This window comes from Neofelis nebulosa, chromosome 3 (genome assembly GCF_028018385.1).
Source record: "Neofelis nebulosa isolate mNeoNeb1 chromosome 3, mNeoNeb1.pri, whole genome shotgun sequence".
NCBI lineage: Eukaryota > Metazoa > Chordata > Mammalia > Carnivora > Felidae > Neofelis > Neofelis nebulosa.
The window spans coordinates 204,356,870-204,382,726 of record NC_080784.1 but is presented as its reverse complement, the minus strand read 5'-3'; the positions used below and the strand labels follow the sequence as shown (position 1 = coordinate 204,382,726).

Genomic DNA, 25,857 nt, shown 5'->3' with positions numbered 1-25,857 from the left:
TGAGTGGAACAGCTTTAAGAAAACAGAAAGCGCTTTACAGGGTGTCTTCAGAAGACAGAGGCGAGAGCCCGGAGCCCCGGGCAGAGGTGGGCCGTGGTCCCTAGTACTTGAGCAGCCAACGGGGTTTGTGCTGGCTTATCGACGTGAAGTAGGACCACCACCAGGGCTTGCTCCCGCCGGTCGAGGGCTGCCTCCGCGCCCCGAGGGGCTCCTGGGGCTCTCCGTACGGGCTGGCACCTCCCAGAGGGTCACGGACCGCAGACCCGCTTCTCCGCGGCCCGAGGAGGAACTTCTTGGGTCCGGTCCCCAGGGGCTGGAGAATGAAGTCCACGCGGCCAGCCCTCTTCATCCGGGCGGGGATGGTGACTTTCTTGATGACCTTGGAGTAGCCGGGGGCTTGAGCTATGACGATGTGGGACCCCGGAGGCAGCAATCTCCAATAGTCCCCGTCTGGGGCTGCGGACAAACAGGACACGAGTGATTCTCCGACCTGGGCTCAGATTCGGGCTCGAGGTGACCAGCGCCGGGGGTCCCAGGGGCATCGGCCTCAAGCAGACCCCGGATTTGCACCTGCCTCTGCACTGGCCTGGAGCACCCCTCCCGTCTGCTCCCTCTGAGCGTGTCCCGGAGCCGCCGCGACGCAGGCCCCGGGAGGGTGCTCACCTGTGGTGATGTCGTGGCGGATGCCCTTGACCAAAATCCGGGCGTTTTTGACCGGCTTGCCAAACTTGTCCATCACCACACCTTTGATGCCCCGGTGCACCTGAAGAGACCGGGGTGAGGGCGTGGCCATGACGTGCTCTCCAGGGAGCCCAGGCGGCGCCCACCCCCCCCCCCCCCCCCCGCCCCCGCCAGCTCCCCTGTCTGTCCCCGGAGCCAGGGTCTCCGGGGAAAGCGCTTGGCGGACCCAGCTCCGCACCACCCGCCTTGCCTTCTCCAAGTCACTCCCTTCTCTGGGCCTCGGTTTCCTCATCTGTGAAGCGGGGTGACCAGTGAGCCCCCCTCTGGGCTTGTGAACGAGCCCGCAGCTGCTCGCTCGAGGGTCCACCCGACCCCCTCTCCTGGGCCCGGAGCGCCACCAGAAAACCGTCAAGCCCGTCTGAACCGCCACGGCCGCTGCTCTGAGCCTGCGCACAGGGACCCGGGCCCCAGGCGTGGACCCCGCGGTCAGCCCCAGCCGAGACACCGACGGCGCTCTGATCCCGGACAGGCTACCTCGTGTCTCAGCACCGCCTCCCATCCGTAAAATGGGGCAATGGTGCCAACAGTCAACACACAAGAGGCCCAGCGACAGCCGGGACGGGGTCCTCCTCCCAGTGACGATTATTCTGGACCCTTTCTCACTGCTCACCACCTATTTCTGGGTGACCTTGGCCCCGTCCCCCCCCCCCCCACTCCAGGCCCGGCTGCCCAGGTCTCCCCAGTGTGAACCGGTCCAGACACAGCACCCTCGGGGCAGATGCACACACCCGGCCCCCAGACGGGGAAGCTCCATGTGCCTCAGGGAGAGCCCCCCTCGGCACTGCCTGGCCCCCTTCACGCTCTTCTTCTTATAAGGTCGACAATCACAGAGGTGCCTGGGGGCTCCGTCGGTTAAGCCTCCAACTTCGGCTCAGGCCACCATCTCACAGTTTGTGGGTTCGAGCCCCACGTCGGGCTCTGTGCTGACGGCTCGGAGCCCGGAGCCCGCTTCGGATTCTGCGTCTCCCTCTCTCGCTGCCCCTCCCCCACTTGTGCTCTGTCTCTCTCTCTCTCTCTCTCTCTCTCTCTGTCTCTCAAAAATAAATGTTAAAAAATTTTTCTTAAATGTCGACAATCAACAAGTCAACCTCCCCTTGCTCTATTGGGCTGAAAACAACTTGGGGCCCACAGGTCGTGTCAAATGAGGCCAAGGTGACTGGGTGGGAGGGGAGACAGTGCAGTGAGACCGCTCTCTCCCGGGAGGCTGCCGCCTACACCTCCAGTGCCCCCCCCCCCAGGCCTCCAACCCTCTGTCCTGCCCCCTCCTCTGCTCGGAACACCTCACCAGCTCCTGCACTGGCCATTCCTCTCCCCCACACTCTTCCTCCAGGAAGTCCTCCTTGATGACCGGCCACATCAGGGGCCTCTTCTGGGGTCCCCAGTTCCAGGCTTCCTTCTCCCAGCCCTGATCTCACCGTAATGTCACTGTCTGCCCTCCTCCCCCCCGACCTAGAGACCAGACACACAGTAGGGCCTCATTTAATGTCAGCTTGCATGGGTTAGACTTTGTTCTGTCCTCGCTTTGGGGCTGAGGAGCGATCTCCATGCAGACCCAGGGCCGTGGAGGTCTCCGGCAGCGAGGGAGGCATGGCGCGCACGCCCTTCCCTCCCGACCCGGGGAGCTGCAGACACCCACCCGAGGCCTGGTCAGCATCACTGTGAAGAAGGCCTCCATGGGCCATGGCAGGCTCGATCCTTATCAGAAGCCCCAGCTCGGCCCTCCCGGGGCGTCGTCCTGCGGCGGGAAGCTGGGGGGGGGGGGGGCAGCCACACCCGGCTGCACGCCCCACCCCCCACAGCATCGCGCTCACTATTAAATCTTTATATCCCAAGACTTCACATGCAATATCTACAGAGCAATCCCAGCTCCATTTAAGGCTCCTTAAAACTCATTTTCACCAGACGGCTGTAAAATGGAATGAGCAAACAGTCTGACCCAGACCCATTACCGAATGATGACCCTCCCCACGCAGTGAGAGGTCGCTGGCTCGGCCATAAAAAAGAAACTCAAACAACGCTAATAACGTCCATTATCTGGGCTTTGCTTCCTTTTTTTTCTTTCTTATTGTGGCAGCGGCTTATCCAGGAGGTTCTGCTTGGTTCTTGCCTGGCGGAAGGTTCCTGATCTTTCTAGAAAGGGTTCGTTGACAGAACTGAGGTGTGGGGCAGGCAGATCTGAGTTCCAGCTCTGGACACTCGCTAGGTGACACCGTCTGACCCTCTGTCTCCTCCTCTGGTTTTCTCACAGGCACTGAGAGCCAGGCACGGGAGCCACGCGCGACCCAGGAGCCCCAGACCCGCGCTGTCCCTCCCCGGCATCCGTCCCTCTACCCATAAAGCGGGGCAGCCCCTTCTCCCACCCGGGACTGGTGTCAGGATTCAACGCCACATGTGGGGGCGCCCACTGTGGGGTGCGATTCACATACGTCCCCTCAGTGTCCCCTTCGGGCAATCCCGTTTCCCTCCCAGGGCCTGCTTCTCACGGGGACATCGTGCCAACATGTGATTCGCGGGAGTCTTGGAAACGCTCAGGGAAAGTCACAGAGGCGTCCGTGGAGCCGCCGTTAGGTTTCATTTCACCTCCTGGGTCCCCGTCTCCCTGTCGCACGTGGCTACCTCCCTCAGACCCCCACCACGCCCCTCCGCTGGGAGCCACGCCCCCAGGCAGGACTCGAGGAGGCAGGGGACACTGGCAGCTGGTCCCCACACGGTCACCGAGCCGCAAGAAGACCACCCCCTGGGTCCAGTGAGGATTATTCTGGGCCCTTTCTCACTGCTCACCACCTATTTCTGGGTGACCTTGGCCCCGTCCCTCCCCCACTCCAGGCCCGGCTGCCCGGGTCTCCCCATCCCCCAGGCCCCCAGGCCCAGGGCTCACCATCTCCACGAAGTTCAGGAGGGGCTCTTTGTTGTGCTGCCAGATGGTATAGAGGGCCTCCTCCGGGGGGAACTTCACGCAGCCCAGCTCCACCGTGATCTCAAAGCAGTTGCTATGCAGGTAGTTGAAGTCGGACATGCCTGCAGGGCAGAGGCGGCCTGAGCGCTTCCCGCACTCGGCATCCGCCACCTGGCAGGCGGGAGGCCGCCGGACACCCGCGAGGGGGTGACGGGTGTTGTCGTCACCCCACTGTACAGATGAGCAGACCGAGGCCCAGGGCCCTGGCCGCTCTTACCCGAGGTCCCTCGGGGAAAGGGCACAGCTGCTCTTTAAACCCAGTCGCTCGGCATCCAAGGCCACGGGCCTATGCTCTGTCCTATGTGCCCCGCGGTGGGTAAGGAACGAACCCGTTTCCAGTAGAGATACGGGCAGCCTGCGGCAGCCACATGAGCCCTGGCGTCCGAGCCTCTGCCTCCCCTGCCGGTCTGAACCCCAGTGATACACTGTCCATTTGCCTAGACGGTCCCAGGAACAGCCTGGGGGAGAAGATCCCCTAATCTCCATTTCCGGGGAGAACACAGGCTGGGCAAGGCTGGACAGTCCGCCAATCGGGTGGCCGAGAGAGGCTTCGAGAAAATCGGGCCGACCACCACCCACCCGCTTGTGCCCTTCGCCCCATCTGCTTCCGGGATTTCTTGTCCCGCAGAAGCTGCGAGGGCTCTCCAGGGCAGACCTGCCGTGCCCACGGGCCAGCCCTGTGTCAGGAGCAGAGGGGGCCCCTGTCCCCTGGAAGTCAGAGCCTCCCCGGAGCCCTGGTAAGCCAGCGGCCACCGTCATGGACTTGACCTTCGCCATCCGAAGGGCAGCCACACTCCAATCCACCGGGTCCCTCTGTCCTTGGCCACTGGCCCCACGCTCTCCCCACGGGAATGAGCCTGCTTTCCTCTCCCAGGCTCAGACCCACTGTGGGGGTCCTTTGCAGACCCCGGAAATGGGGTCAGGACCCAGGCTGGAGCCTTTCCACTGGGGTCAGGGAACCATGCACCTGAAGCTGCCTGTGCCCCCAGGAGTCAGGGAGCAGGAGGGGACAGTGTGCTGAGCAGGGGTGTGACGGGCTGCAGGACCGGGGCCGGAGGGGCCGCCCCCCTGCCTGCGCAGAAGTGGGAGGCTGGGCCTGTGCCCTGGGCGCCACCAGGCCCTTCTGCCCGAGCCCGAGCTCCTCACCTGCCACATGTCACACATAGGTGTCATGCCGGCGTGGAGGGATGGCAGGCAGAGCGTGGGGGCTCTGGTCGTGGCATTCGGTGCCAGGCACAGCCCCACTGCTCTGTGTGATGTGCACCCGGGACAGCTTAGCAAAGAGCGCGCCAGTCAAAGCCGAGCAAAGTTTCTGTGTAAGTATACCCCGTGCAGTTCTTGGGACATACTTGTACAGTACCCAAAATTCCTCATTATCTTTCTGAAATTCAAGTTTAACCGGAGTCCTTCGTTCCCTGCGACAACCCCTACTTGTCCCCCGAGGGGACCTGGTCACAGGATTACCACGTGGCGTGTGTCCGTGCTCATGAACCACACTGCAGAAACGGCAGGGGGCGGGGGAGTCCAGCTGGACCACACGGGCCAGAACTGAGGCCAGACCGCCCCCGCCCCCCGTCCTCCCGCCCCCTGGGCGCTTTCCACGCACGGATGCCAGGGGTGCACCTGTGCTGCTCCCTAAAGCAGACGTCCCCGAATCCCCTTCCCAGAAAGAGCTGGGACACAGGGCGCCGGCCCCCCCCCCCCCCCACTCCATAACCCCTCCTCACCTTCCCCCTCCCCTCCCCAGCCCCTTCCCTCCCCCTCCCACATCCCCCCCATTCCCACCCAACCCCCCATCCCTTCTCCAACCTCTCCCTTCCGCCAAATCTCCCTCAGCCCTCCCCTCCCCCAGCCTGCACCAGCCCCTCCCCAGCCTCCCCCTCCCAGACCTTCCCTCACCTCTCCCCTGCCCCCTTCCCATCCCCAGCTCTCCTCCCCGCACCGCACCTCTGGCGAAGCTGTACCAGTCCGCCCCGTTGATGATGCTGCCCGTCTTCAGGAAGTTGCCGCCACACCTGTTCTCCGACCTGTCCATCATCATGGGGTGGACATCCGCGTAGGCCCTGGCCAGCAGCTTGAACATCTGGAAAGGACACCAAGGGAGAGGGTTCCTGTGAGGCCAAGGCCAGAAGCTGGGCCCCCTGCAGAACCGTCTCAGCACTGGGGGCAACGGAGCGAGGAGGGGCCCCCACAGCCAACGCCCGCAGCACAGATAGACGGGAGCCACGTCCACAGAAGCGGCTCAGCATGTGCAAAAGCCGGGGGCGAGACAGCCAGAGCTCAAGGCGCCGGTGGTGGCCACGTGGCACATCGTGGAACCCCTGCACCCTGGCCGGGGAGTGTGAGCTTTCTCTCGAGGAGGGGGCACGCTGGGGGCACACTGAAGGGACCTTGGCAGGCCTCGTAGAGGTTGGCTTTGCACTTTCCAAGGCGCTTCCTGCAGAAGGCGGGCCTTGGGGGAAGCAGGAGGCTAGAGCGGGCCTCACGTTCACTGACTTCGCCACCGATTTCCTCTACAATAACTGTCACCTCACATTCCCCGGGGACAACTTGTACCTGAGGAAGCCCCCACCTGCTGCCACATGACACGCACCTTCCAGGTGGCTGGTGGGGGGACGTGGGACACAGCCCACGGGGCCTCCACCTCCTGGAGGGTTCACGGCCCCGGCCCCCAGCCCAGCACGCACCCCGTCAGGCCCCCACCCCAGGTGGGGCCCACGGGGCTTCCTGTGCCTATGTCCCAGCACAGGACACAGGGTCTGACTCCGGGCAGAAGCTCCCGAGGGGGCGCCGTGTGGACGAGAGGGCCACTGCACTACCCTCGTCGGAGCCCCGCGGCCCCGGGAGAAGCCTGTCCCGAGAAGGAGATCCCTCTGTAAAAAGGGGGTGGGCTGGGCAGGTGGGGTCAGACCAGAGCGAGGGCCCCCGGGGTCTGGGGAAGGAGGGTCCGGTTTCTCGGGGGGAGGACTGTGCAGAGTCAGCTCGGCCCCACAGACACAAACCAAGAACCCAAAACACAACCCCGTGCGTGCCCTTCAGTCACTGAGTCTGGCCTGCAGACGGGGCACGGATGTCTTGCAGGGGCAGCCCCTGCTGCAACAATGTCCTCGGCCAGGAGTCCGGGGGCCTAAGAAACTTGCCCTCTGCCTCCATGTGCTGACGGGTTGGTGGCTAGAGCTCTGCCCGGTTCCCACCTTTCTGGCCCTCCCGTCTGCCCGCAAAGCGGGGCCTGGGCCAAGGCAGGTAGGGGAGGCCGCACCGCACTCTGCGAGCCCTGCCCTCTCGGCCTCCCCGCCCGTCCTGCCTGGGTCTCCCTCCCCTCACCCGTCAGTCAGCCCCGCCGCCAAAGCGTGTGCCCTCAGGAGAGCGGGGAACGCCATCATCGTCCCCGAAGCCCAGGGACGCCCGAGCCGCAGGCCCCGCTGGGAACAGGCCCGACCTGGGGGGCCGGCGCGGCACAAGGACATCAGAGGCCAGACGGCTGTAAATGAGAGGAGGCGGTGCGGCAGGCTGCTAGGACGGTAAGGTGGCAGGGACACGGCAGCTGCGGGGCCCCAGGCCCCGGGAAGGACCAGACTACCTGGCTGGGGCCGCCCGAGACCCCGCAGAAACTGTCGCTCGCTCTTGCTGGACATGGGCTGGGTTGGGGAGGGTTTGCGGGGCAGGACAGAGCTTGAGCCCAGCTTGGGAGTAAGACTTCGGCGGAAGGGACAGGTGTAGGGGGGACAGGAGCGGGGCGGGCGGCCACGGCCGGCCTGGGGGCCTAGAACACCGCCAGGAGGTGTGGGCTCTCATCCACGGGGCGCCACGGGAGCCTGGGGGAGGTGGCTTGGGACACCCCGGCCGGCCCCTCTTCACGCTCCCTCACGCCCCGGCACCCCTCCCGGGACCCCGGTTTCCACTGAGACCACTGCTGGCTATGGGCCTGAGGATTATCGATCCCTGATTGATGGCTGGTGGGAAAGCCTCAGTTTTCTGACTCTGGAGGGACTCGTTGAGGTGAACTTCCCCCCCTAGGGACGTCTTCACGCGTCTGCCTCTGAGATTCAGAGACGCCGGGCCTGGCGCTGAAGGCTCCTGCTGCCCAGAGGACACGGGCTCGTCCAGATGTTGGCCCTGCCGTCTGGGTCACCACCCGGCCTGGGACACTTGCTGAGCTCTGAGCACAGAACCCGGCCCCCCCTGCAAGACCGGGGCATGTGCTGGCTGCAGGGGCCGAGTGAGTGAGTGCGTGTGTGAGAAGGTGTACGAGTGGGTGTGTGACTGGGTGAGTGTGTGAGCGACTGAGTATGTGAGTGTGAGAAGGTGTGCGAGTAGATGAGTGTGGGAGTGTGTGAGAAGGTGTATGGGTGTGTGAGTGTGTGAGTGAGTGGATATGTGGGTGAGTGTGATAAGGTGTACGTGTGTGTGATGTATGAGTGCGTGTGTGACCAAGCGTGTGTGTGAGAAGGTATATGAGTAGGTGTGAGTGGGTAAGTGGGTGAGCGTGGGGGTGAGTGTGAGAGTGGGTGTGTGTGTGAGAAGGTGTGTGAGTGTGTGGGTGAGCGTGTTAGTGTGTGGGTGGGAGACTGAGTGTGCAAGTGAATGAGTGAGCGACTAGGTGAATGAATGAGTGAATGACTAAGGTAGTGAACAAGGGAATGAATGAATGAGGGAGGGAGTGAATGAGTGAATGAACAGACGAGTGAATGAATGGACGAGTGAACGAACAAGCGAACGAGTGAATGAACTAACGAATGAATAAGCGGACGAGTGAACGAACAAGTGAACAAGTGAGCGAGTGAACGGACGGGTAAGCGAGCGAATGAGCGAGTGAGCGAGTGGACGGATGGACGAGTGAGCGAGTGACTCGGCAGAGCAAGGGCGGAAGACGTGGGACCAGAGGCCTGGGCCACATGGCAGCGCTGTCCCAGCTCTGGTGGAGGCGGGGCGCTCAGCCTGGTGCCCGGGCTCCGCCTCCCCGGTTCCGGGGCACGCCTGGCCCCGTCTGGGAGCCCCGTCTGGGTGCCTGTGGGAAATCACCTCCTTCAGGCTCCGCCGAGGCAGACGCCTCCTCAGGGAAGCCCTCCTGAAGGCCCAGGACGGGCTGGGGGTTCACCCTCCTCGCTCACGCCCACACAGCCGGCGTGGCCCCCGGCCCCCCCTCCCCCCGGGGCGGCCCTCTGTCCCGGCCCTGCCCACGTCCGGCTCCGCCTCCGAACCTGGATGGGGCCCTCAGTGCAAGGGCCGGTCCAGCTCGATCCAGACCTGCAGCGCAGGGGTCAGGAGAGGCGGGGGGAGGCAGAGCCGACCCGCACGGAGGAGGGAGAGAGCAGGCCGGGCCCCGCACCACGTCTGGTCCACCGGCAGGCCTTTCGAGTGGCCTGGGCCGAGGCCCCAGGCCGCCAAGGAAGAGCGTCCAGCTCTGCCGTCCCGGGAGGGGATGGGAAGGAGCCCAGGGGCTGGCCATGGCGAGAGGGGTCACCGCGGGCAGCTCGGGCAGCTCCTCCGGGGCCCTCACCGACGGGCCCTGGGCCATCACGGATCGCCCCCTTCACCTCCGTGAAATGGAAAGTGGCACCTCCCCGCCCCCGGAAGCCCAGCCTGCAAGGACTCCAGGATCAGGCAGGGGGAGGGTCAGGACTGGGGGGCTGCAGGCGGCGAGTCCTTAAGGGGAGAGTGGGGTGGAGAAGGTTCTGGGCATTATCGCGTCTCACGCCCTGCGGGTCTGATCAGTGAGGGAAACTGAGGCCTGAAGAGAGGCAAGTCCTCCTCAGACCCAAGGGCACTCCAGGGCCAGAATTCTACTCTGAACCCACTGCACCCCAGCTCCCACGGAGCCCGCCTGGTGGCCCTTAACAGACCTGCAAGGCCCACGGGAAGCAGGGAGGCGGCCAAGAGCCCCGCGGGCGCCGTGTGCGCGGCAGCACTGCCCTCTGCTGGCAATGCCTGGAACCCCACCCTGTCCCTGGACACAAAACACCAGGCCACCAGCCCGGCAGGGAGGGCACTGGGGCTGCAACCCCCACCCTAGGGGCTCCCAGGTGGGGACACTGATGGAAAGCGGGGTGTGGCCAGTGGAAGGATGGGCTGCTTCCCGCTGGCCAGAAGGCTTCCTGGAGGAGGGGGCTTTCGAGCTGGGCCTGGAGAGCTCCTACTGGTGCTGTGACCGCACGGGTCTCACTGAGCTCAGAACAGGGATAAAGCCAGCCCCGAGGGCGCCACCCCACACCGCAGCCTCCCATGCACGCACGGCACACCCACACTCACCTTCTCATCGGGCGTGGGAGAAAACTTCTCTTCCTGGGAGTGTTTGGAGAGATCGAAGGGGTAGGACACCACCAGGTCGCCCCCATGGAGGCTGGCCGAGAGCACGAACGGGGTGGTCCGCATCCACTTTATTATCGCCTTGGTCTCGGGGGCCACCTGCCCGGGACAGAGGAGGCCACCGTGGGTCGGGACCAGGCACGCCCCTGCTGGCCACCCCCGGCCATGTCCGCAGGCTCTGTCGCAGCCGTCTCTGGGCTCTCCAGGCCGGCCTACCCCGCCCTGCCTTCAGGATCTCCTTCCGATGCCACGAGGCTCATGCCCACACCCCCGCCTGACACCGGTTCCCCCGCCTCCTCAGGCCGTCACTGCCTCCAGGCAGCCTTCCCCGGGTTGCTGTCGCTGAGTACCTGCCGGGCCCAGGGTGTTTTCAGTCCGTGTTCCCTGCGTCCCAACAGCCCAGTGAAGGGTTATCCCTGCCGTTTTTCCCAGGCGGGAAACAGACTCAGGGGGCTCAGGCTGCTCTCCCGTGGGCCCCGGGAAGAGCCAGAGCACCTGCCCCCAGGCGCATACCCCTGGGCCGGGCCCAGGCCGCTGCGGGGTGGGGGTGGCGGGGGGGCTCCTACCTTACCCCACCAGTAGTGCTGCGGGATGGGGATGCGGCTGCTGTGGATGCTGCCGGATGCCTCCAGGCGGTAGTACTCAGACGTCAGGTCGGGGAAGTTACGGTTCAGGTCCAAGTTCTGCGCGTTCTGCCTCCCGCTCGTCCACCCGTTGTAGCCAGCGCCCTGCAAACACAGCCCGCCCCCACCTGGGGGTCAGCACACCCCGCCCTGCCTCTTTCCAAAGGGAGGCCACAGGGCTGGGCTGGGCTGAGTGGGAGGTGAGGGCTGCGGTTTTCCTCTGGCTTCAGGTGATGGACTTGGGAGCGGGTCCGGCCAAGCTGTCCTTGACCTCCTCTCCCACCTGTCTGGCCCCTCCCTTCCGGCCGGCCTGCTTGCCAACCCTGCAGCCTTGCGCTGGCTGGTCCCCCGACTGAATGCCCCCAGGAGTCATGTGCACGGCTCGCTCCCCACCTCCACTGGGGCTCTGCTCAAAGTCGCATCAGACAGCTCCCCGCCCTCCGGCCTGCGTGAGATCTCCCCCAGTTTCTCCAGAGAACACGGGTTCTCGTTCATCCAGAATTGCCGGTGTCCGTCCCCACCCTCACGTAGGACCCTGCTGGTGCGGCTGCCTGCTGAACACCCATCACCCAGAACGGTGGGCGCGCAGACCCTCCATGACTGCTAGCCAGTGAACGGATGGGAGCGTGCCCGCAGCCCGTGGGATCCGGTGTGGGGGGCACTCACCTCGGCGGCCGCCACCTCGTACCCGTCGGGGTTCATGGAGGGCAGCAGGTGAATGCGGGTGGTGTTGAGCAGGCGTTGGATGCGGGGACTGCCCAACAGGTACTCGGAGCACAGGTACTGGGCCAGGTAGATGAGCATCTCCCGCCCTGCCACCTCATTGCCATGGATGTTGCCGATGAGCTTCACCTCAGGCTCCACTTGGGGGAGATACAGCGACCTGAGGGGTGATCTCAAACCCTAGGGTCCCCGGAGACTGGAGGGCCCACGTGGCAAGGCTGGCGGGATGCTTGGGGACCTAGCCATGCTTGTTTTGGCCCAAGCATCTCTATGACTCATGTCTCGTCAAAGTCACTACTTACTAAGCTCAATTCCTACATTTAGCTGTGATTATTAGCATGACACATCAAGGATATTAACTAATAATATATGGTGCGTTGCTCTGTGTGAATTTTATTCATAGGCACTTTCCACATTTGTGTAGTAAGTTAAGGTGTACATTGGTGCTGAGAAGGGAAGGCAGCTGGCCCTCAAATGAATGGAAGAGGGGGAAGAGAAGAAGGGGGAAGAGGGGAAGAGAAGAAAGAAAGAAAGAAAGAAAGAAAGAAAGAAAGAAAGAAAGAAAGAAAGAAGGAGGGAGGAAAGGAGGGAGAAAAAAAGGAAGTTTGGAAGAATGGATGATGGATGGATGGATGGAGGATGGATGGATGGATGGATGCATGGATGCAAGGATGGATGGATAGATAGATGGATATTTGTATATTTGGACAGAAGTATGGATGGGTGGATGGATGGATGGTGGATGGATGGATAGGTAGATGGATGGATAGGTAGATGGATGTTTGGATATTTGGACAGAAGGATGGATGGATTGATGGATGGTGGATGGATGGGTGGATGGAGGATGGATGGATGGATGGATGGATGGATGGATGGATAGATGGATGTTTGGATATTTGGACAGAAGGATGGATGGATAGGTGGATGGTGGATGGATGGGTGGATGGTGGATGGATGGATGGATGGATGGATGGATAGATGGATGGATGGAAGGATGGATGGAAGGAAGGATGTATAGGTAGATGGATGTTTGGATATTTGGACAGAAGGATGGATGGATGGATGGATGGGTGGATGGTGGATAGATGGGTAGATGGATGGATGGATGAATGGATGGATGGATGGATGGGTAGATGGATGTTTGGATATTTGGACAAAAGGATGGATGGATCGATATATGGATGTATGGATGGATGGACAGATAGGTAGATGTATGTTTGGATATTTGGACAGAAGGATGGATGGATGGGTGGATGGATGGATGATGGATGGAAGGAAGGAGCAAAGGAAGGAAGGAGCAAAGGAAGGAAGGAGCAAAGGGTGGATTGTGGTTGGAAGGGAAGAGCAGAGCAGGAGCCTGGCAGCCTTACTAACTGTGACCTCACGCAAATCACGTCTCTTCTCTGAGCCTCACGTTGTTCATCTGGAAAACGGCGTCTCCTTCCCTGGCTGTGCACAGCCCCAGGACCTGCAGCTATGGGAGCAGACACTCACGTGCCTCCTGAATTCTGAGAGTATAAATGACCCTGATGCTTCCCGCAATGGTCACCCCCCTTGGCTTCTCACAGGGGACGCCCTCACCACACTGCAAAGCCACACACCAGTCTGAAAGAGGAAAGGGTCCTGTCTTCATCCTGGGGCAGCCCGCGAGCCAGGGCAGTATGAGGAGGGGAGGGGGGAGCTCGGAGGCTGGGGTGGGCCAGGGGACCTCTGACCCTCAGCAGGAGCCAGGACTTTGGGCTCACGATGTCCATGCAGCCCAAATACTCGGATTTGCTGGCCGACCAGCAAAGGCGTCAGAGCCACTGAACCCAGATGGTATAATTTTCAGTAATCAAACGACCAAGGGTCCGATGGGACCTGCTTCTCGATGGACCCCACGTGCCTCACATGAGGCACAGACCAGCTGAGGGACAGGGCCAAGGAAGGGCTCCTGGCAGAGGCCAGAACCAGGCCCCTGTGGCCCAGACATGCCCCCAGTGCCCCGGAGAGGTTCATGGTGGACTTTAGCTCGACACGGGGCACCCAGGCCGCCCCTCCAGGGGCTGCCTTTGCTAGAGTAGCTTGGATCCTTGAGCCGGTCCCCAGGCCCCCAGGGCCCGGCCTGCCCTCGAGATTTGGTTTCACCGTGAGTTCCTCCCAGCACCTGCGCTCTGGAGGGTCACGAAGTCTGACCTCCTGCTTTGCCGACACCAGTGCAGCTCTGGAGGTGCAATACAATGTGGAATTTTCCACGTAGCTCTGCCTCATCTCAGAACTCAGAAGGGGACCACTACGGCTGACGAGCTCCAGGGGCTGGGGCTTTTTAAATGGACGATGTCCTTCATTCAGATTGCTCTGTGACATCACGTTCACCAAGCAGCTCAAAGGAGCGTAAAGTGTTCGGGACCAAGCGCCACACGTACGTGCCTGGGGTCTGGCTGCAGACCTTGCAGGGCAAGGCGGCACAAACCACAGAATGCACGGAGCCCCGTCACCTCTCCCCGGAGACGCACTGGGGCGTCACTTCTCTTCTCCCCGACGCTCACTCCTCGGGGCCGTGCCCTCAGCTCCCACCGCCCCCTCGAGTCCCAGCAGACCCTGCGCCACGTGGCCACGCGCCCCAGGGCACCGAGCAGAGCGCAAACGCTTCCTGCTCCCCGCCCCCCGCCCCCCCCCATCCCTGTCGTGACCAGGATCCCGCACCCGGGCTTGCGCACCCCAAGCCGGGTAGGCCCAGAGCCCTTTGCCAGAATCCAGCCCACCCCCGGACCTCTCCCTCGGGCAGCGACAGCAGCCCCGGCTTACTCAGCTCGTGCTGGCCGGGGCGGGCCGAGAACTCGATGACCAGCAGCTCCTTGCCGTTGAAGCTACGCCCGATGCTGTAGGTCTTGGCGATGTGGGCGCAGCGGGCCGCCGTCCGACGCAGCACGCGCACCATCTGGGCGTAGGAGTGGTGTGTGAAGTGGATGAAGGTCGGGGGCAGGCCCGAGGGCAGCACCTCCTCCACGTCCAGGCCTCCTGGGGAAGAATGGGGGTGTCGGGGGAGCCTCCGGTTCCGCGCCCCTGGCCAGCGCTCACCCACCGGCGGGGTCGCCCTCCTGCTGGTGGCCGCTCTGTCCGCCCCCCGCCCCCCGCTCCCCTACAAGTCCCGGAACCCTCGTCGCCCCCTCCCCTGCCGCATTCGGGAACTTGGGGGGCCCCTGGAAAGGCTCCCCAGCCCATCTGCTCGTGTTTTTCATCACCGTTCCCTTTATAACACTTCACATCCACAGCTAGTAACAGCACCTAACAGATGGACACAGTAACACAGTTCTTAAAATTGTTACAATTAAAAGTTAGGTCGTGGGGGCGCCTGGGCGGCTCCGTCGGCTGAGCCTCTGACTCTTGATTTCGGCTCAGGTCACGATCTCATGGTTTGAGAGTTCGAGCCCCACGTCGGGCTCTGGGCTGATGGTGCAGAGCCTGCTTGGGACTCTCTCTCTCCTTCTCTCTCTGCCCCTCCCCCCCACACACGGACACTCTCTCTCTCTCTCTCTCAAAATGGATAAACAAACATCGAGAAAGAAAAGCACTACATGGTTACCAAGGAAACCGTGTAAAACACAGAACGGGACACAGAGAAGAAGACACGCCTGCAGAAAGCCCAGCCCAGAGCACACCGCGACTTGGCGGGCAGCCTCCGGACCGCGTGTGCGCTCCCCACGGACCCCTAGCCGTGGTCGCAGCACCGGAGCAGGCTCCTATTCTGCTCTGTCTGCACTGCTTCACCGTGGAAACAGTCTCAGCCCCTTGCCGGTCCAGCAACCACAGCTCTGGAGGGCTCCTTACAGACCACCCACCACTGCTATGTCACAGCAAGTGTCAGCGATTACCAGTCCAGCAGTGAGTGTGCCTGTGCAGGGCATGGGGAGGAGGGAGGAGGGAGAGGAGGGGAGGAGGAACAAAGGAAAGGAGGAGGAAGGAGGGGGAGGGGAAGAAGAGTGGAGAGAGTGGGGGAAGGAGGGAAGGGGAGGGGAAGGGAGGGAGAAAGAACGAAGGGAGGAGGAGGGAGGGAGGAGGGAAAGGAGGGAGGAAGAGGTGGAGAGGAGAGGGGAAGGGAGGAGAGGGGAAAGGAGGGAAGGGGGGAGGGGAGGGGAGAGGAGGGAGAGGAGGAAGAAGGGGGAGTGAAGGAGGGACGGGAAGAAGGGGAGTGGAGGGGAGGGGAGGGAGAGGAAGGGAGGGGAGGGAGGGAGGAAAGGAGGAGAAGGGAGGAGGAGGGGGAGGGGATAGGAGAAGGGAGGGGAGGGGAGAGGAAGGAGGGGAAGGGAAGGGAGAGGAGGGAGTGAAGGGAGGGAGGGAAAGCAGGGGAGGGGAATGGGAGGAGGGGAAGGGAGGGAAGGGGAGGGGAGAGGAAGGAGGGAAGGGAGGGAGGGGAGGGGAGAGGAGGAAGAGGAGGAAGAAGGGGGAGTGAAGGGAGGGAGGGGAAGAAGGGGAGTAGAGGGGAGAGGAGGGAGAGGAAGGGAGGGGAGGGAGGGAGGAAAGGGGGAGAAGGGAGGAGGAGGGGGAGGGGAGAAGGGAAGGGAGGGGAGGGGAGAGGAAGGTGGGGAAGGGAAGGGAGAGGAGGGAGTGAGAGGAGGGAGGGAAAGGAGGGGAGGGGAATGGGAGGAAGGGAAGGGAGGGAGGGAAGGGGAAGGGAGGGGAGAGGAAGGAGGGGAAGGGAAGGGAGAGGAGGGAGTGAAGGGAAGGAGGGAAAGGAGGGGAGGGGAATGGAAGGAGGGGAAGGGAGGGAGGGAAGGGGGGAGAAGGGAGGAGGAGAGGGAGGGGAGAGGGGAAGGGAGGGGAGGGGAGGGGAGAGGAAGGAGGGGAAGGGAAGGGAGAGGAGGGAGTGAGGGGAGGGAGGGAAAGGAGGGGAGGGGAATGGGAGGAGGGGAAGGGAGGGCGGGAAGAGGGAGAAGGGAGGAGGAGGGGGAGGGGAGAGGGGAAGGGAGGAGAGGGGAAAGGAGGGAAGGGGAGGGGAGAGGAAGGAGGGAAGGGAGGGAGGGGAAGAAGGGGAATGGAGGAGAGAGGAGGGAGAGGAAGGGAGGAGGGAGGGGGGAAGGGAGGGAGGAGGAGGGGAGAGGAGAGGGGAAGGGAGGAGAGGGGAAAGGAGGGAAAGGGAGGGGAGAGGAAGGAGGGAAGGGAGGGAGGGGAGGGGAGAGGAGGGAGAGGAGGAAGAAGGGGGAGTGAAGGGAGGGAGGGGAAGAAGGGGAGTGGAGGGGAGAGGAGGGAGAGGAAGGGAGGCGAGGGAAGGAGGAAAGGGGGAGGAGGGAGGAGGAGGGGGAGGGGAGAGGGGAAGGGAGGGGAGGGGAGAGGAAGGTGGGAAGGGAAGGGAGAGGAGGGAGTGAGGGGAGGGAGGGAAAGGAGGGGAGGGGAATGGGAGGAGGGGAAGGGAAGGAGGGAAAGGAGGGGAGGGGAATGGGAGGGAGGGAAGGGGAGAGGAGGGAGGGGAAAGAGGGGAGCGGAGGGGAGAGGAGGGAGGGCAGCTCCTCCCCACGCTTTTTAAGGCCTCCTCGGGAGCAGGCCCTGGGCTCCCGGGTGGGGTCCGCGCCCCCTGCCCAGGGCACCACCACCAGCTGTCCCGGTGTCTGGGCGGCCGACTCGGCCCCGCAGGCTGGTCAACAGTTAATGCTTCTGTGAGCGTCTCGCTTGCCCTGTGCTTTTCTTCCTGCTCCAGACGCTTTTGGGGGAGGAAGCAGGCAGATGGAACCAGCAATTTGGTGGCGGGATTGCCCAAAATAATCCCCCTCCGGCCAAGTCCAGGGCTCTCCCGGGGCGCGGCCTTGGCCCCACGGGGACGTCTGGTTCCCTTCCTCTGCAGCCACCGCGCGAAGCGCGGCGCGTGGGCCCGCGGCACCGGCACTGAGGCCCGTGGGGCGACAGGGCCCCTCCGGGCCAGATCCAGGGTCGGTCCCGAGCCCCACACCCCGCCACGAGCGGCACGACTGCGCGCGGGGCTCCCCGGAGGCCAGTGCTCGGATGTCCGCCCGTGTCCTCCCTGCCGTCGCCAGCGTGCCCGCCCGGAGCCACGGACACGGCAGGCGCCCAGTGACCGGGCGGCATCCGCCCCGCCATCCGTGACCCGCCTGCTTCGCGCCAGCTCTGCCAGGCGGGAGCCCGCGCCCCTGCTGCCCACCCCCCTCCGCCCCCCAGAGCCTCCGCTTCGTCATCTAGGACGTGAGGTCGCGGCAACCTGACCGCTAGCCGCGGGACGCGAGTGCGGACGCCGGGAACGGCCCCCGTCCCGCTGTCCTGCACGGCCCGGTGCGGCACACGCTGGCCACCCGCGGCCGCGGCCGCTGAAGTTCGTGAGAGGCGAACACACTCAACACTGAGATCCTCGACGGCACGGAACACGTTCCGAGCACGCGTGCGCGGGCTGGGTCAGCTCACGACAGAACGATCCCACCGCCGCGGGAAGTTGCGTCAGCCAGGGCTGCTGTGGGTGTCCCAGGAGGGCAGGCGCCCCGGACACCCGTCCCGCTTACCCGGACGCCCCGCCAGGGCGCACGGCGGACGGCGTGGCGGGCACGCGCTCCAGCCCTCACGCAGGGCTCACTCCCCCGCAGCATCCCCGCCAAGCGGCCCCCCGGAACCTCCCTGCACGCCTCCCGAGACGAGCAGCTCGCCACCTCCCGGGGCTGCCCCTCGCACCCCTGCCGGCTCGTCCACCCACCCGAGACACCGAAGCCCCGCCCTCCAAGCCCCACCCACTGCCTTCCTGAGCCACGCCCCCCGGCCCCCCCCCCCCCCCCCGCCCCAGGATCCCACGTGCAGTCTTTCGCGCCCCCGGCCACAGGCAACCCCAGGCTTTGCCCAGCAGGCCTCGTGGGGGAAGCACCCTCCCACAGCAGCCTGGGGCCCGGCCACACTCTCCCTCACACCCGAGCTCCGGCCCAGCCTCTGAGGCCCCCCCTATGGGGGGGCGGGGGGGGGGCGCCTTTCCCCACCGTGACTCGGTTGTCCCACCCGAGGGCACCAGCGCAGCCCCCGGGGCCCCACGCACCTCGCAGCTTCTCCAGGGGGTCGTGGCAGCCCTCCTCCACGCTGGCAAAGTAGCGGCCGCAGTCGAGGAAGTAGGGCCAGGCCATGTCGATGGCGTCGAAGGCGGGCTGGCAGGCCTCCCGCAGGTCCTCACACACGTGCCGGCAGGGCCTGTGCACGCGGCCGTCCCCGCACCGGGGGGCCAGCACGGCGCAGCCCAGCAGCCGGAGGTCGGGGTTGCACTGGCCCTCCAGGAGGTGGTGCAGGACGCTCAACAGGATGTACTCGGAGCTGGCCTCCACCGCCTCCCGGGACCGGAGCCCCAGCAGGGTGGGGAAGGCCGTGTGGTTGTAGGCCACGTCGCTGCAGGTCCGGAGCTGCGGGTCCACACACGTGGCTGGGGGCAGGCGGGGTCACCGGGTCACTCCCTCCCTCCGCGACCCGCACGGTCGTCCGTCAGACGCAAGCCGGCCCGCGCGGGCCTGGGGGAAGCCAGAGCCCGGGGCGGGGGTTGGGGGGGGGGGGAGACAGACGGGGGTCCTGAGACCGGCTAGGCTCACTTCCTCCCGAGTGAGCCCCGGGGCAGGCCGCCCTGGGCCTCAGCTTCCACAGCTGCAAAACGGGTGCAGCCAGCCTTGCCGAGGGTCTGAGGCACCGGGACGCACGAGAGAGGCCAGCAGACCCGGGTTCGGCAGAAGCAGGCGCGAACCCTCCCAGACTCACAGCCCCCAAAGCCGACGAGTCCTCGCGGGTGCGCCCAGCTTGAACCGCCTCGCGTCTCTAGGAAAGCGGCCGGTGCCTGAGTGGTTAGCTCGGGCTCAGGGCCCGAAGAGAGGGCTGGGCGAAGACAGCCACGGCCTCGCCCGGCCTGACCCCGTTCCACATCTCCCCAGGGTGTCCGGGGTACGGGGCCTTGGGCGTCACCGGGCATTTTCACACGCGTTCGTGACTCCCGTGTCTCCCCTGTCTGCCCCGCAGGCCTCCCCAGGATGGAGCTAAGTACGCTGTTGTCCCCACGCCACCCCCCCCCCCCCGCCACGTTCCGCGTGTGGCAGCTCACGGTACAAGTTATGAGATTTTGCCACCTTTCTGTGTCAAAGTCTAAAAGGACCAGGTTCTTTCTACTCGGCATTTTTCTGCTCAAAACTTTTTACATGTGTCATTGACTTTCATACTGAGAAAATACTCTCCTGCTTTTCAAAAACAAACCTGGCCCCTCCCCCTTAGAATACAGGGAGGGGATGCCCACGTGGACCGACGCCAGCCGTGAGGGGAGCAGGGATGTCTGGAAGGAGCACTTTCTGGGCAGCCGGGGCACAGCCAGGGTGGAAAGCCCCAGCTGCCCACAGGGAAGGTCCCTCCTCTTTCGTTTGGTGTGATCTCCAGCTTTTTAAGAAGGCCTTTGGGCCTTGTTACTAATCACCGGCTCCGGAACCGTGGTCCAGCTCTCTAAGGGGCTCGGACAGCGTCGAGGGGCTGCATGGCTCCCACAAAACAAAAAGGAGAGAAGCCCACGAGCCTTACCACTGTCTGCAGCTGAGGGCCCGTGGCATTCACCTGGAAAGAGAAATGTCATGCTGTTAGGGGCGCGGACCCGTCATCCCGTCCCCCTGAGAGTATGCACCGAAGACAGCCCGTCGCTTACACCCCGCGTCTCGCCGGGTCTGCACCACGGCCCTCCGGTGCCGGGGGGAACCGTCACCCGCCCTCCGCGGGGGAGGACACCGGGTCCCCGACAGGTGCCGCGAAGCGCCTAAGGAAAGACAGCCGGAGCGCGGTGCGGGTTCTCTGCGTCCATCTGGCCCCAGAGCCTGGGGCGGACCGGCAGGGTGTGGCCAGACCCGCTCGCCGGGACACGGGAGCCCTGGCCGAAGGTGTCCACCGGGCCCCGAGCTGGAAACACCCCCGCGGTGGCCTGGTCTCAAGCTTCTGGCAGTTGGACAACCAGTCCCGGCAAAACTCTTGACTCTTTAACAAGCGGTTCTAGAATCCTGTGCCACACGTGGCTCTGCCCCACCACTGACTCTGACCCCACGTCATTCAAAGCCCCTGCGCGTCACACGGGTGCCTGCTCCCTGCCTTCCAGAACACTCTGCAAGAGCGGCGCTCCGCCGTGTCCTGAGCTGGAAAGAGTTTCCTCTTCCCAGAGAAACACACAAAACTCCTCAAGGCCCAGGCACACAGACCCGGCAGCGAGAGCCCTGGGAAGGCCAATAAAACCAACCTTCATCAATGCCACCCGCCCGGTCCCTATCAGAAGGTCCCCGGTGCTCTGGGGGGGCTCCGAGAGGGAGGAGCTGATCCGGAGAGATGGAAATCGGCGTCAGATTTAGAGCGTGGCTGGCCCCAGACCGCCCCCCGGGCAGGAGTCCCGGGAGCAGAGGGCAGGATGGGGGGCAGAAAAAGTGGGAGCCCAAGGGGGAGGCAGGTGCAGTGGGGAGCCCAGAAGATTAGACGCGCAGGGAAAAGCCTGTGTTCTAATCCTGTAACGTCACGCACAACCCAGGCCTGACCCACGAGTCTGAGAAGGGTGGGAGCCCCCGGTCCCGGGGGGCTGGCCAGGCAGCTCCCCCTTTCAGGAACCCCTGCACGCGGTTCGCCCTCCGGGGACCAGGCAACCGCAGCCCGGGCCCCGCGGCAGGCCGGCTCCCAGCGCTCTCGCGGGCCGGAGACTACAAGGCCGCCCCTCGCCGCCTGGCTTCCACTCCCAGCCCTGGTGACAGAGGAGACACCGGACTGTGCACAGACCGTCCACGGGAACACCTGTGGCCCTGGGGCTCGCCCTCCCTCCCTGTGCGGATAATAGGGGGCCCAGTGAGAGAAATTATTCTCTGGCCGTGGGAAAGGCGGCAGGCAAGAGAACAATTTTCCTCAATCTTCCTCAATTCTGCCGGCTCTAATACAACAGGGGGCTACAGTGTGCCCGCCAGCGCCCTCGGGTCCCCGAGGATGGGCCCACTGGCGGTGACAGAGCTGGGGGACCCCGGGCGGCAGAAACCGCCCTCCCCCCTCAGCACGCAGGGGCGGGCGTTTCTGGGCTCCCACCCGACACTGCCCGGAGCTCCAAAGTCTTGAGGGTCTGACGTGCTCCCCGATTCGTGCCCACCGCCCTCTGCACAATGAGAGGCGTGACGGGCTGGACCCACACTTGAGGGAAAAAAGGAAAGAGAAAGAAACGGACCCAGCACCCTGCTTGGGACATCGCGGGGTTACCTGGCCGCCTCGTGGCTGAAGGCCCCAGGCGATGCCAGAGCAGAGCAAAGGATCAAGTCTGTGCAGGGCCCCGCGTGCAGGCATCCGTGCCCCACGTTGCCCGGGTGGCGTTTGCCCCACCGAGATGCACGCTCAGTCGACTCCCTGCTACAGCCCGAGTGAGCACGCACGGGGCCAGAGGCCGTGACCCAGAAGGTCGGCGCAGGAGCCCGGGGCCTCACGACGGCCGGCCGGGCGGAGGGCCCCTGACCCCGCTCCCTACGCCCGCATCCGCGGAGCCCGCCTGTGCCTGCACTGAGCTGCGGGTGGCCCAGTCTGCAGATCCGTTCAGACCCTGGGCACGTCCAGTGAGCAGGACGCCCCCTTGGCCCGGGGGCCCCGCAGCCTCAGGAAACCAGGAGTGGAGAAGTGACCCCCACGTCTGCCCCCTCAAAATGACCACGGGCCACCCAAGTGGCTGGGTCGGAGTGGATGTGACAAAGGGTCCCTCCGGGTTTTAAATGGCTTCAATCTGTAACTGAAGTTTGGGGATCGGGTGCCTTTCTGGGCCTCAGTTTTCTCATCTGTGAAATGGGGGTGACGATAGGGCCCGCCCGATGGGGTGACACCTGGGCCCAGTAAGGGCTCCACAAACAGCAGCTCAGGGGGCTCACAGGCCGGAGGAGGGACTGGCCACCGTGTCCTTGATGTCCGTGGGATGGACACGTGGGAGGCATCTGCCGACTTGGGCACCAGGACTCCCAGGGTGGCGGCCAGGAGCCAGCCAGACAGACGGACGGATGCGCGTCCTGGGGCTGCCGTTACCAAGTCCCACAAACTGGTGTAACAGACACTGAAGGCCCGGTTCTGGAGACGGCGGCCTGGAGTCGGGGGGCCGGCAGGCCAGGCCCTTCTGCAGGATCCCGGGGAGGGTCCTCCCTGCCCCTCCCGCCTCTGGGCCCCCCGACGATCCTTGGTGTGCAGCTGCATTACCCCCATCGTCACATGTCCCTCTGGTGGGTCTACGTCTGTTTCCTCCTCTTCTAAGGTCACCAGTCACTGGATTTGGGGCCCACCCTGCACCCGTATGACCTCATTTTACTCGGACTGTACCTGCAAAGACCCCATTTCTCAATACGGTCACAGACACAGGCACGGGGGCGTTAGGACTTCAACGTTTCTTCACCGGTGCGTGGAGGGGGTCACACAGCTCCACCCTTGACAAGAGGCAGGCCCCAGGGTGTGCTTTCGGGGAGCTGAGGGGCTGGGGCGGGGTCAACACAGGAGTCCGCGGGTCTGGCCGCACCGGGCAGCGTGTCCCCGCTAGCCACGTGGGGTTACCGGGAGCCCGAAGCACCCGGTCCATGCCCACACGTACCGTGCGTGTTAAGTGCTCATCAAATCTCAGACTTAGTCCTAAAAACAGGATGGAAAATACTTCATTCGTGGGTTTGGTACTGAGGACGACACACTGAAACGTCACATCGGCTGACCCAAAATCTGTTACTCCGGTGAATTTCACCTGCTTCTCGTCACCTCTTTAGTAGGACCCCTAGACAGTGTGGAAGCATCACGGGCTGGCGTCCTTCCCTGCAGACAGTACTGATTATCTGTCCTCGGGCGGTTCACACATGCCTCTTACACTAGGTGACCACAAGGTGTCAGCATGTCTTTGACGGAGGGACCCAGGCTGACCTGGGGCTGGCCGGCTCCCTCCCTTCCTCCCTCCCTCCTTTTTTTCTTTTAGTGTTTATTTATTTTGAGAGAGAGAGTGTGTGTGTGCGTGAGTGGGGAAGGGGGGCAGAGGGAGAGGGAGAGAGAGAATCTCAAGACGTAGGTCTCGAGCTCCCAATCCTGAGATCATGACCTGAGCCAAAATCAAGAGCTGGACGCTTAACCCACTGAGACATCCAGGTGCCCCTCCCTCCCTCTTAAGTGGAAGGTAGTCCTGGCCCAGGCCTCCTCTAACAGATGAGACACCTGAATGGGGCCAGAGAGGTCAAGCCATCTGCCCAAGGCTGCACAGCACAGAAGAGGACTAAGGATTTGAACTCAGAACCGCCTGGCCCCCAGCAGCTTGAACGTTGCCTCGGCCCCCTAGGCCCCCCGTGAAGACCTGGGGAAAGGCAGGAGGGGAGGGTCCAGGCCTGCTCTGAGGCGCCAGGACAGGTGCAGTGGGGACACGGATAGAGTCCTCAGGTAGAGCAGCCTGGACACAAGCCGCCGGGCCCCCACCCCGCTCCAGCCTGCCGTCTGGAAAAGCCACTCGGCTTCCTGGGACCACGCACGCTCCTCTGTCGGGAGTGAAGATGGGGCTGGAGGGTGGATTTATTCCGGAAACGGTCACCAGTGCGGCCACAGGGCCCCAGCCAGAGAGCCGCCCCGCCCACCCCTCAGGTGAGGAAGGAGCGTCTTCGCCCTGGGAAAAAGACTGGCCAGGGAGAATCTCCTGGAGGAGGGGGCCGTGCTCCCTGACTGGCCCGATTCTAGACAGTCGCCGGGGTCTCACGGGCCCGGGGGGAGGTCCCTTCACAGCACAGTGTGAGTTCCACCCACATTCCCCATGTGCACCTGAGCACACGGCACGCACACACCTACACTCTCCGCCTGGGCCTTTCTGCAGAAATGGGGGGAGGGAAGGAGGGGGGGCGAGGGTCGCAGGTAGAGTGAAAATCCAGACGGAGAAGGAAGAAAAGGGAAGATCGGCATCGGCGCATTTGCGCCGGGCGGTTGGCTCCCGCCACATCCACTTGGCTGGACTCAGCAAGTGCTCAGGTGTCCACAAACCCTGCACTTGGGAGATTTCAAATCTGACACGCCCGGGGCCCTGTGCCCGGGGGACCCCCACCCTCTGGGGACAGAGACGTCTGCTGCTGATAAGGACTCTGAGGACAGGGGACTGGGCACGTGGATGCAGGGGAAACCAGCCCACTCCGGGAGGGCGGGTGTGGCTGGGACCAGAGCCCAGGACTCCAGGACCCCCGCCTGGCCGGCACCCCACGCTCTCAGGTGAGACCACCTCCCCTCCGGGGTCCCTGGATGTCACCTTTTCCCCTGCCCCAGAGCCCTCCAGGCGCACCCCCTCCCTCCCAGGTGACCACGCCCCCTCCCTGGGGACCCAACCCCTCCCGGGCCCTCAGAGCCGACTTCCGGAGATACATCGCGGCGGAGGGAGGGAGGGAGGGGTCTAGACTGGGTTTGCGGCGGCCCACGGGCTGCCCCTTCCTGGAGGGAACAGGGATCTTGGCTGCCCTCTCCTCTGTGAAGTCCTGACACCTGCTCCCTAGGACCCCACCAGCAGGGCGCCCCACCCGCCGTGCGCCGACCCCAGGAGGAGGACCACCCTGGCCTGGGCACGGCGCCCCTCCGCTGCCCCAGCTGCCCGCTGCGCTCCCCGTGGGGTCCCAGCCCCCCTCTACCCTGCGAGCCCAGTGCCCCCTCCCAGATGGCCACGAGGTCCAAGGTCACGGGCGCCCCTCGGGACGTGCTCCGGGGCCAGGGGTCGCGCGCGGGGGGAGGGAGGAGGGGAGGGAGTTCCCGGCGCGGGGTGGTCCGCCTTACCGGCGCGCCCCCGGCCGAGAGGGCACCCCGGCCCGGCGGCGACAGCGGCCAGCGAGGCCAGCAGCAGCAGCGGCAGCGGCGGCGGCGGCGGGGGCGGCATGGTGGGCGGCGGGCAGGCGGCGGCAGGAGCGCAGTGATGTGGCACTCGGGCCGCGGGGCGAAGGCCGCTGGGCTCCCGCCCCCCAGGAGCGCGAGCGTGGAGTCGGGTTACAGCAGGCGGAGGGACAGAGCCTCGCAGCCCGCTTCCGGCCCAGGGCCCGCCCCCTGGGCTGGGCGCCCCCCTGGGGCTCGGCTCCCCTCCCCCCTGAGGGCCCCCGGGAACCGACCTCCGCGCCCCCTCCTCATCCCGCCCGCAAACCCCTGTTTCCGGACACGATGGATCTGGGGGCCAAGTGGGTCCTGCCCTCGTGCTGACCCCCGCTGGCCAAGACCCCGGCCAAGTCACTCCTCTGTCCCGTGAGGGGAGGAGGCAGTGTCCCCGGCTGCCCCCACCGCGGCGGGGGTGTGTAGGAGAAGGGTCTGTGGGGGACGGACGTTTACTCACTGGGAGGGGGCGGGCGGCTCCCAGTGGCCTCGGGCAAGCCCTCACCTCTGAGCCCGTCCCTGTCTGCGCCCTGGGGAGAGGCCCCTCCTGGCCGCTGTGGCAGAGCCAGGCAGGGCGCCTGGCACCAGGGCCCTCGCTGAGATGAGGCGGCCCCACTCAGCCGGCCAGAGGAGGCCACAACAGCAGCCAAGCGGTGGCAGGGAGTCTCGGGGTGAGCCCCCCTCCCCGCC

The 25,857-nt window shown here is 64.6% G+C and overlaps 1 protein-coding gene across 1 annotated transcript; it reads right to left on the bottom strand.

The window, feature by feature from the left end:
* On the bottom strand, positions 1-25,250 carry CPZ (carboxypeptidase Z). The gene is made up of 11 exons (XM_058723204.1): positions 25,084-25,250; positions 19,855-19,887; positions 18,353-18,727; positions 14,137-14,349; positions 11,293-11,489; positions 10,570-10,731; positions 9,947-10,102; positions 5,645-5,780; positions 3,620-3,759; positions 664-763; positions 1-456 (listed from the first exon to the last, which is right to left on the bottom strand). Exons 1-11 carry the CDS (start codon positions 25,181-25,183, stop codon positions 101-103), a joined length of 1,968 nt encoding a protein of 655 aa, XP_058579187.1. The 5' UTR covers positions 25,184-25,250; the 3' UTR covers positions 1-100.
* Positions 25,251-25,857: the final 607 nt, after the last annotated feature.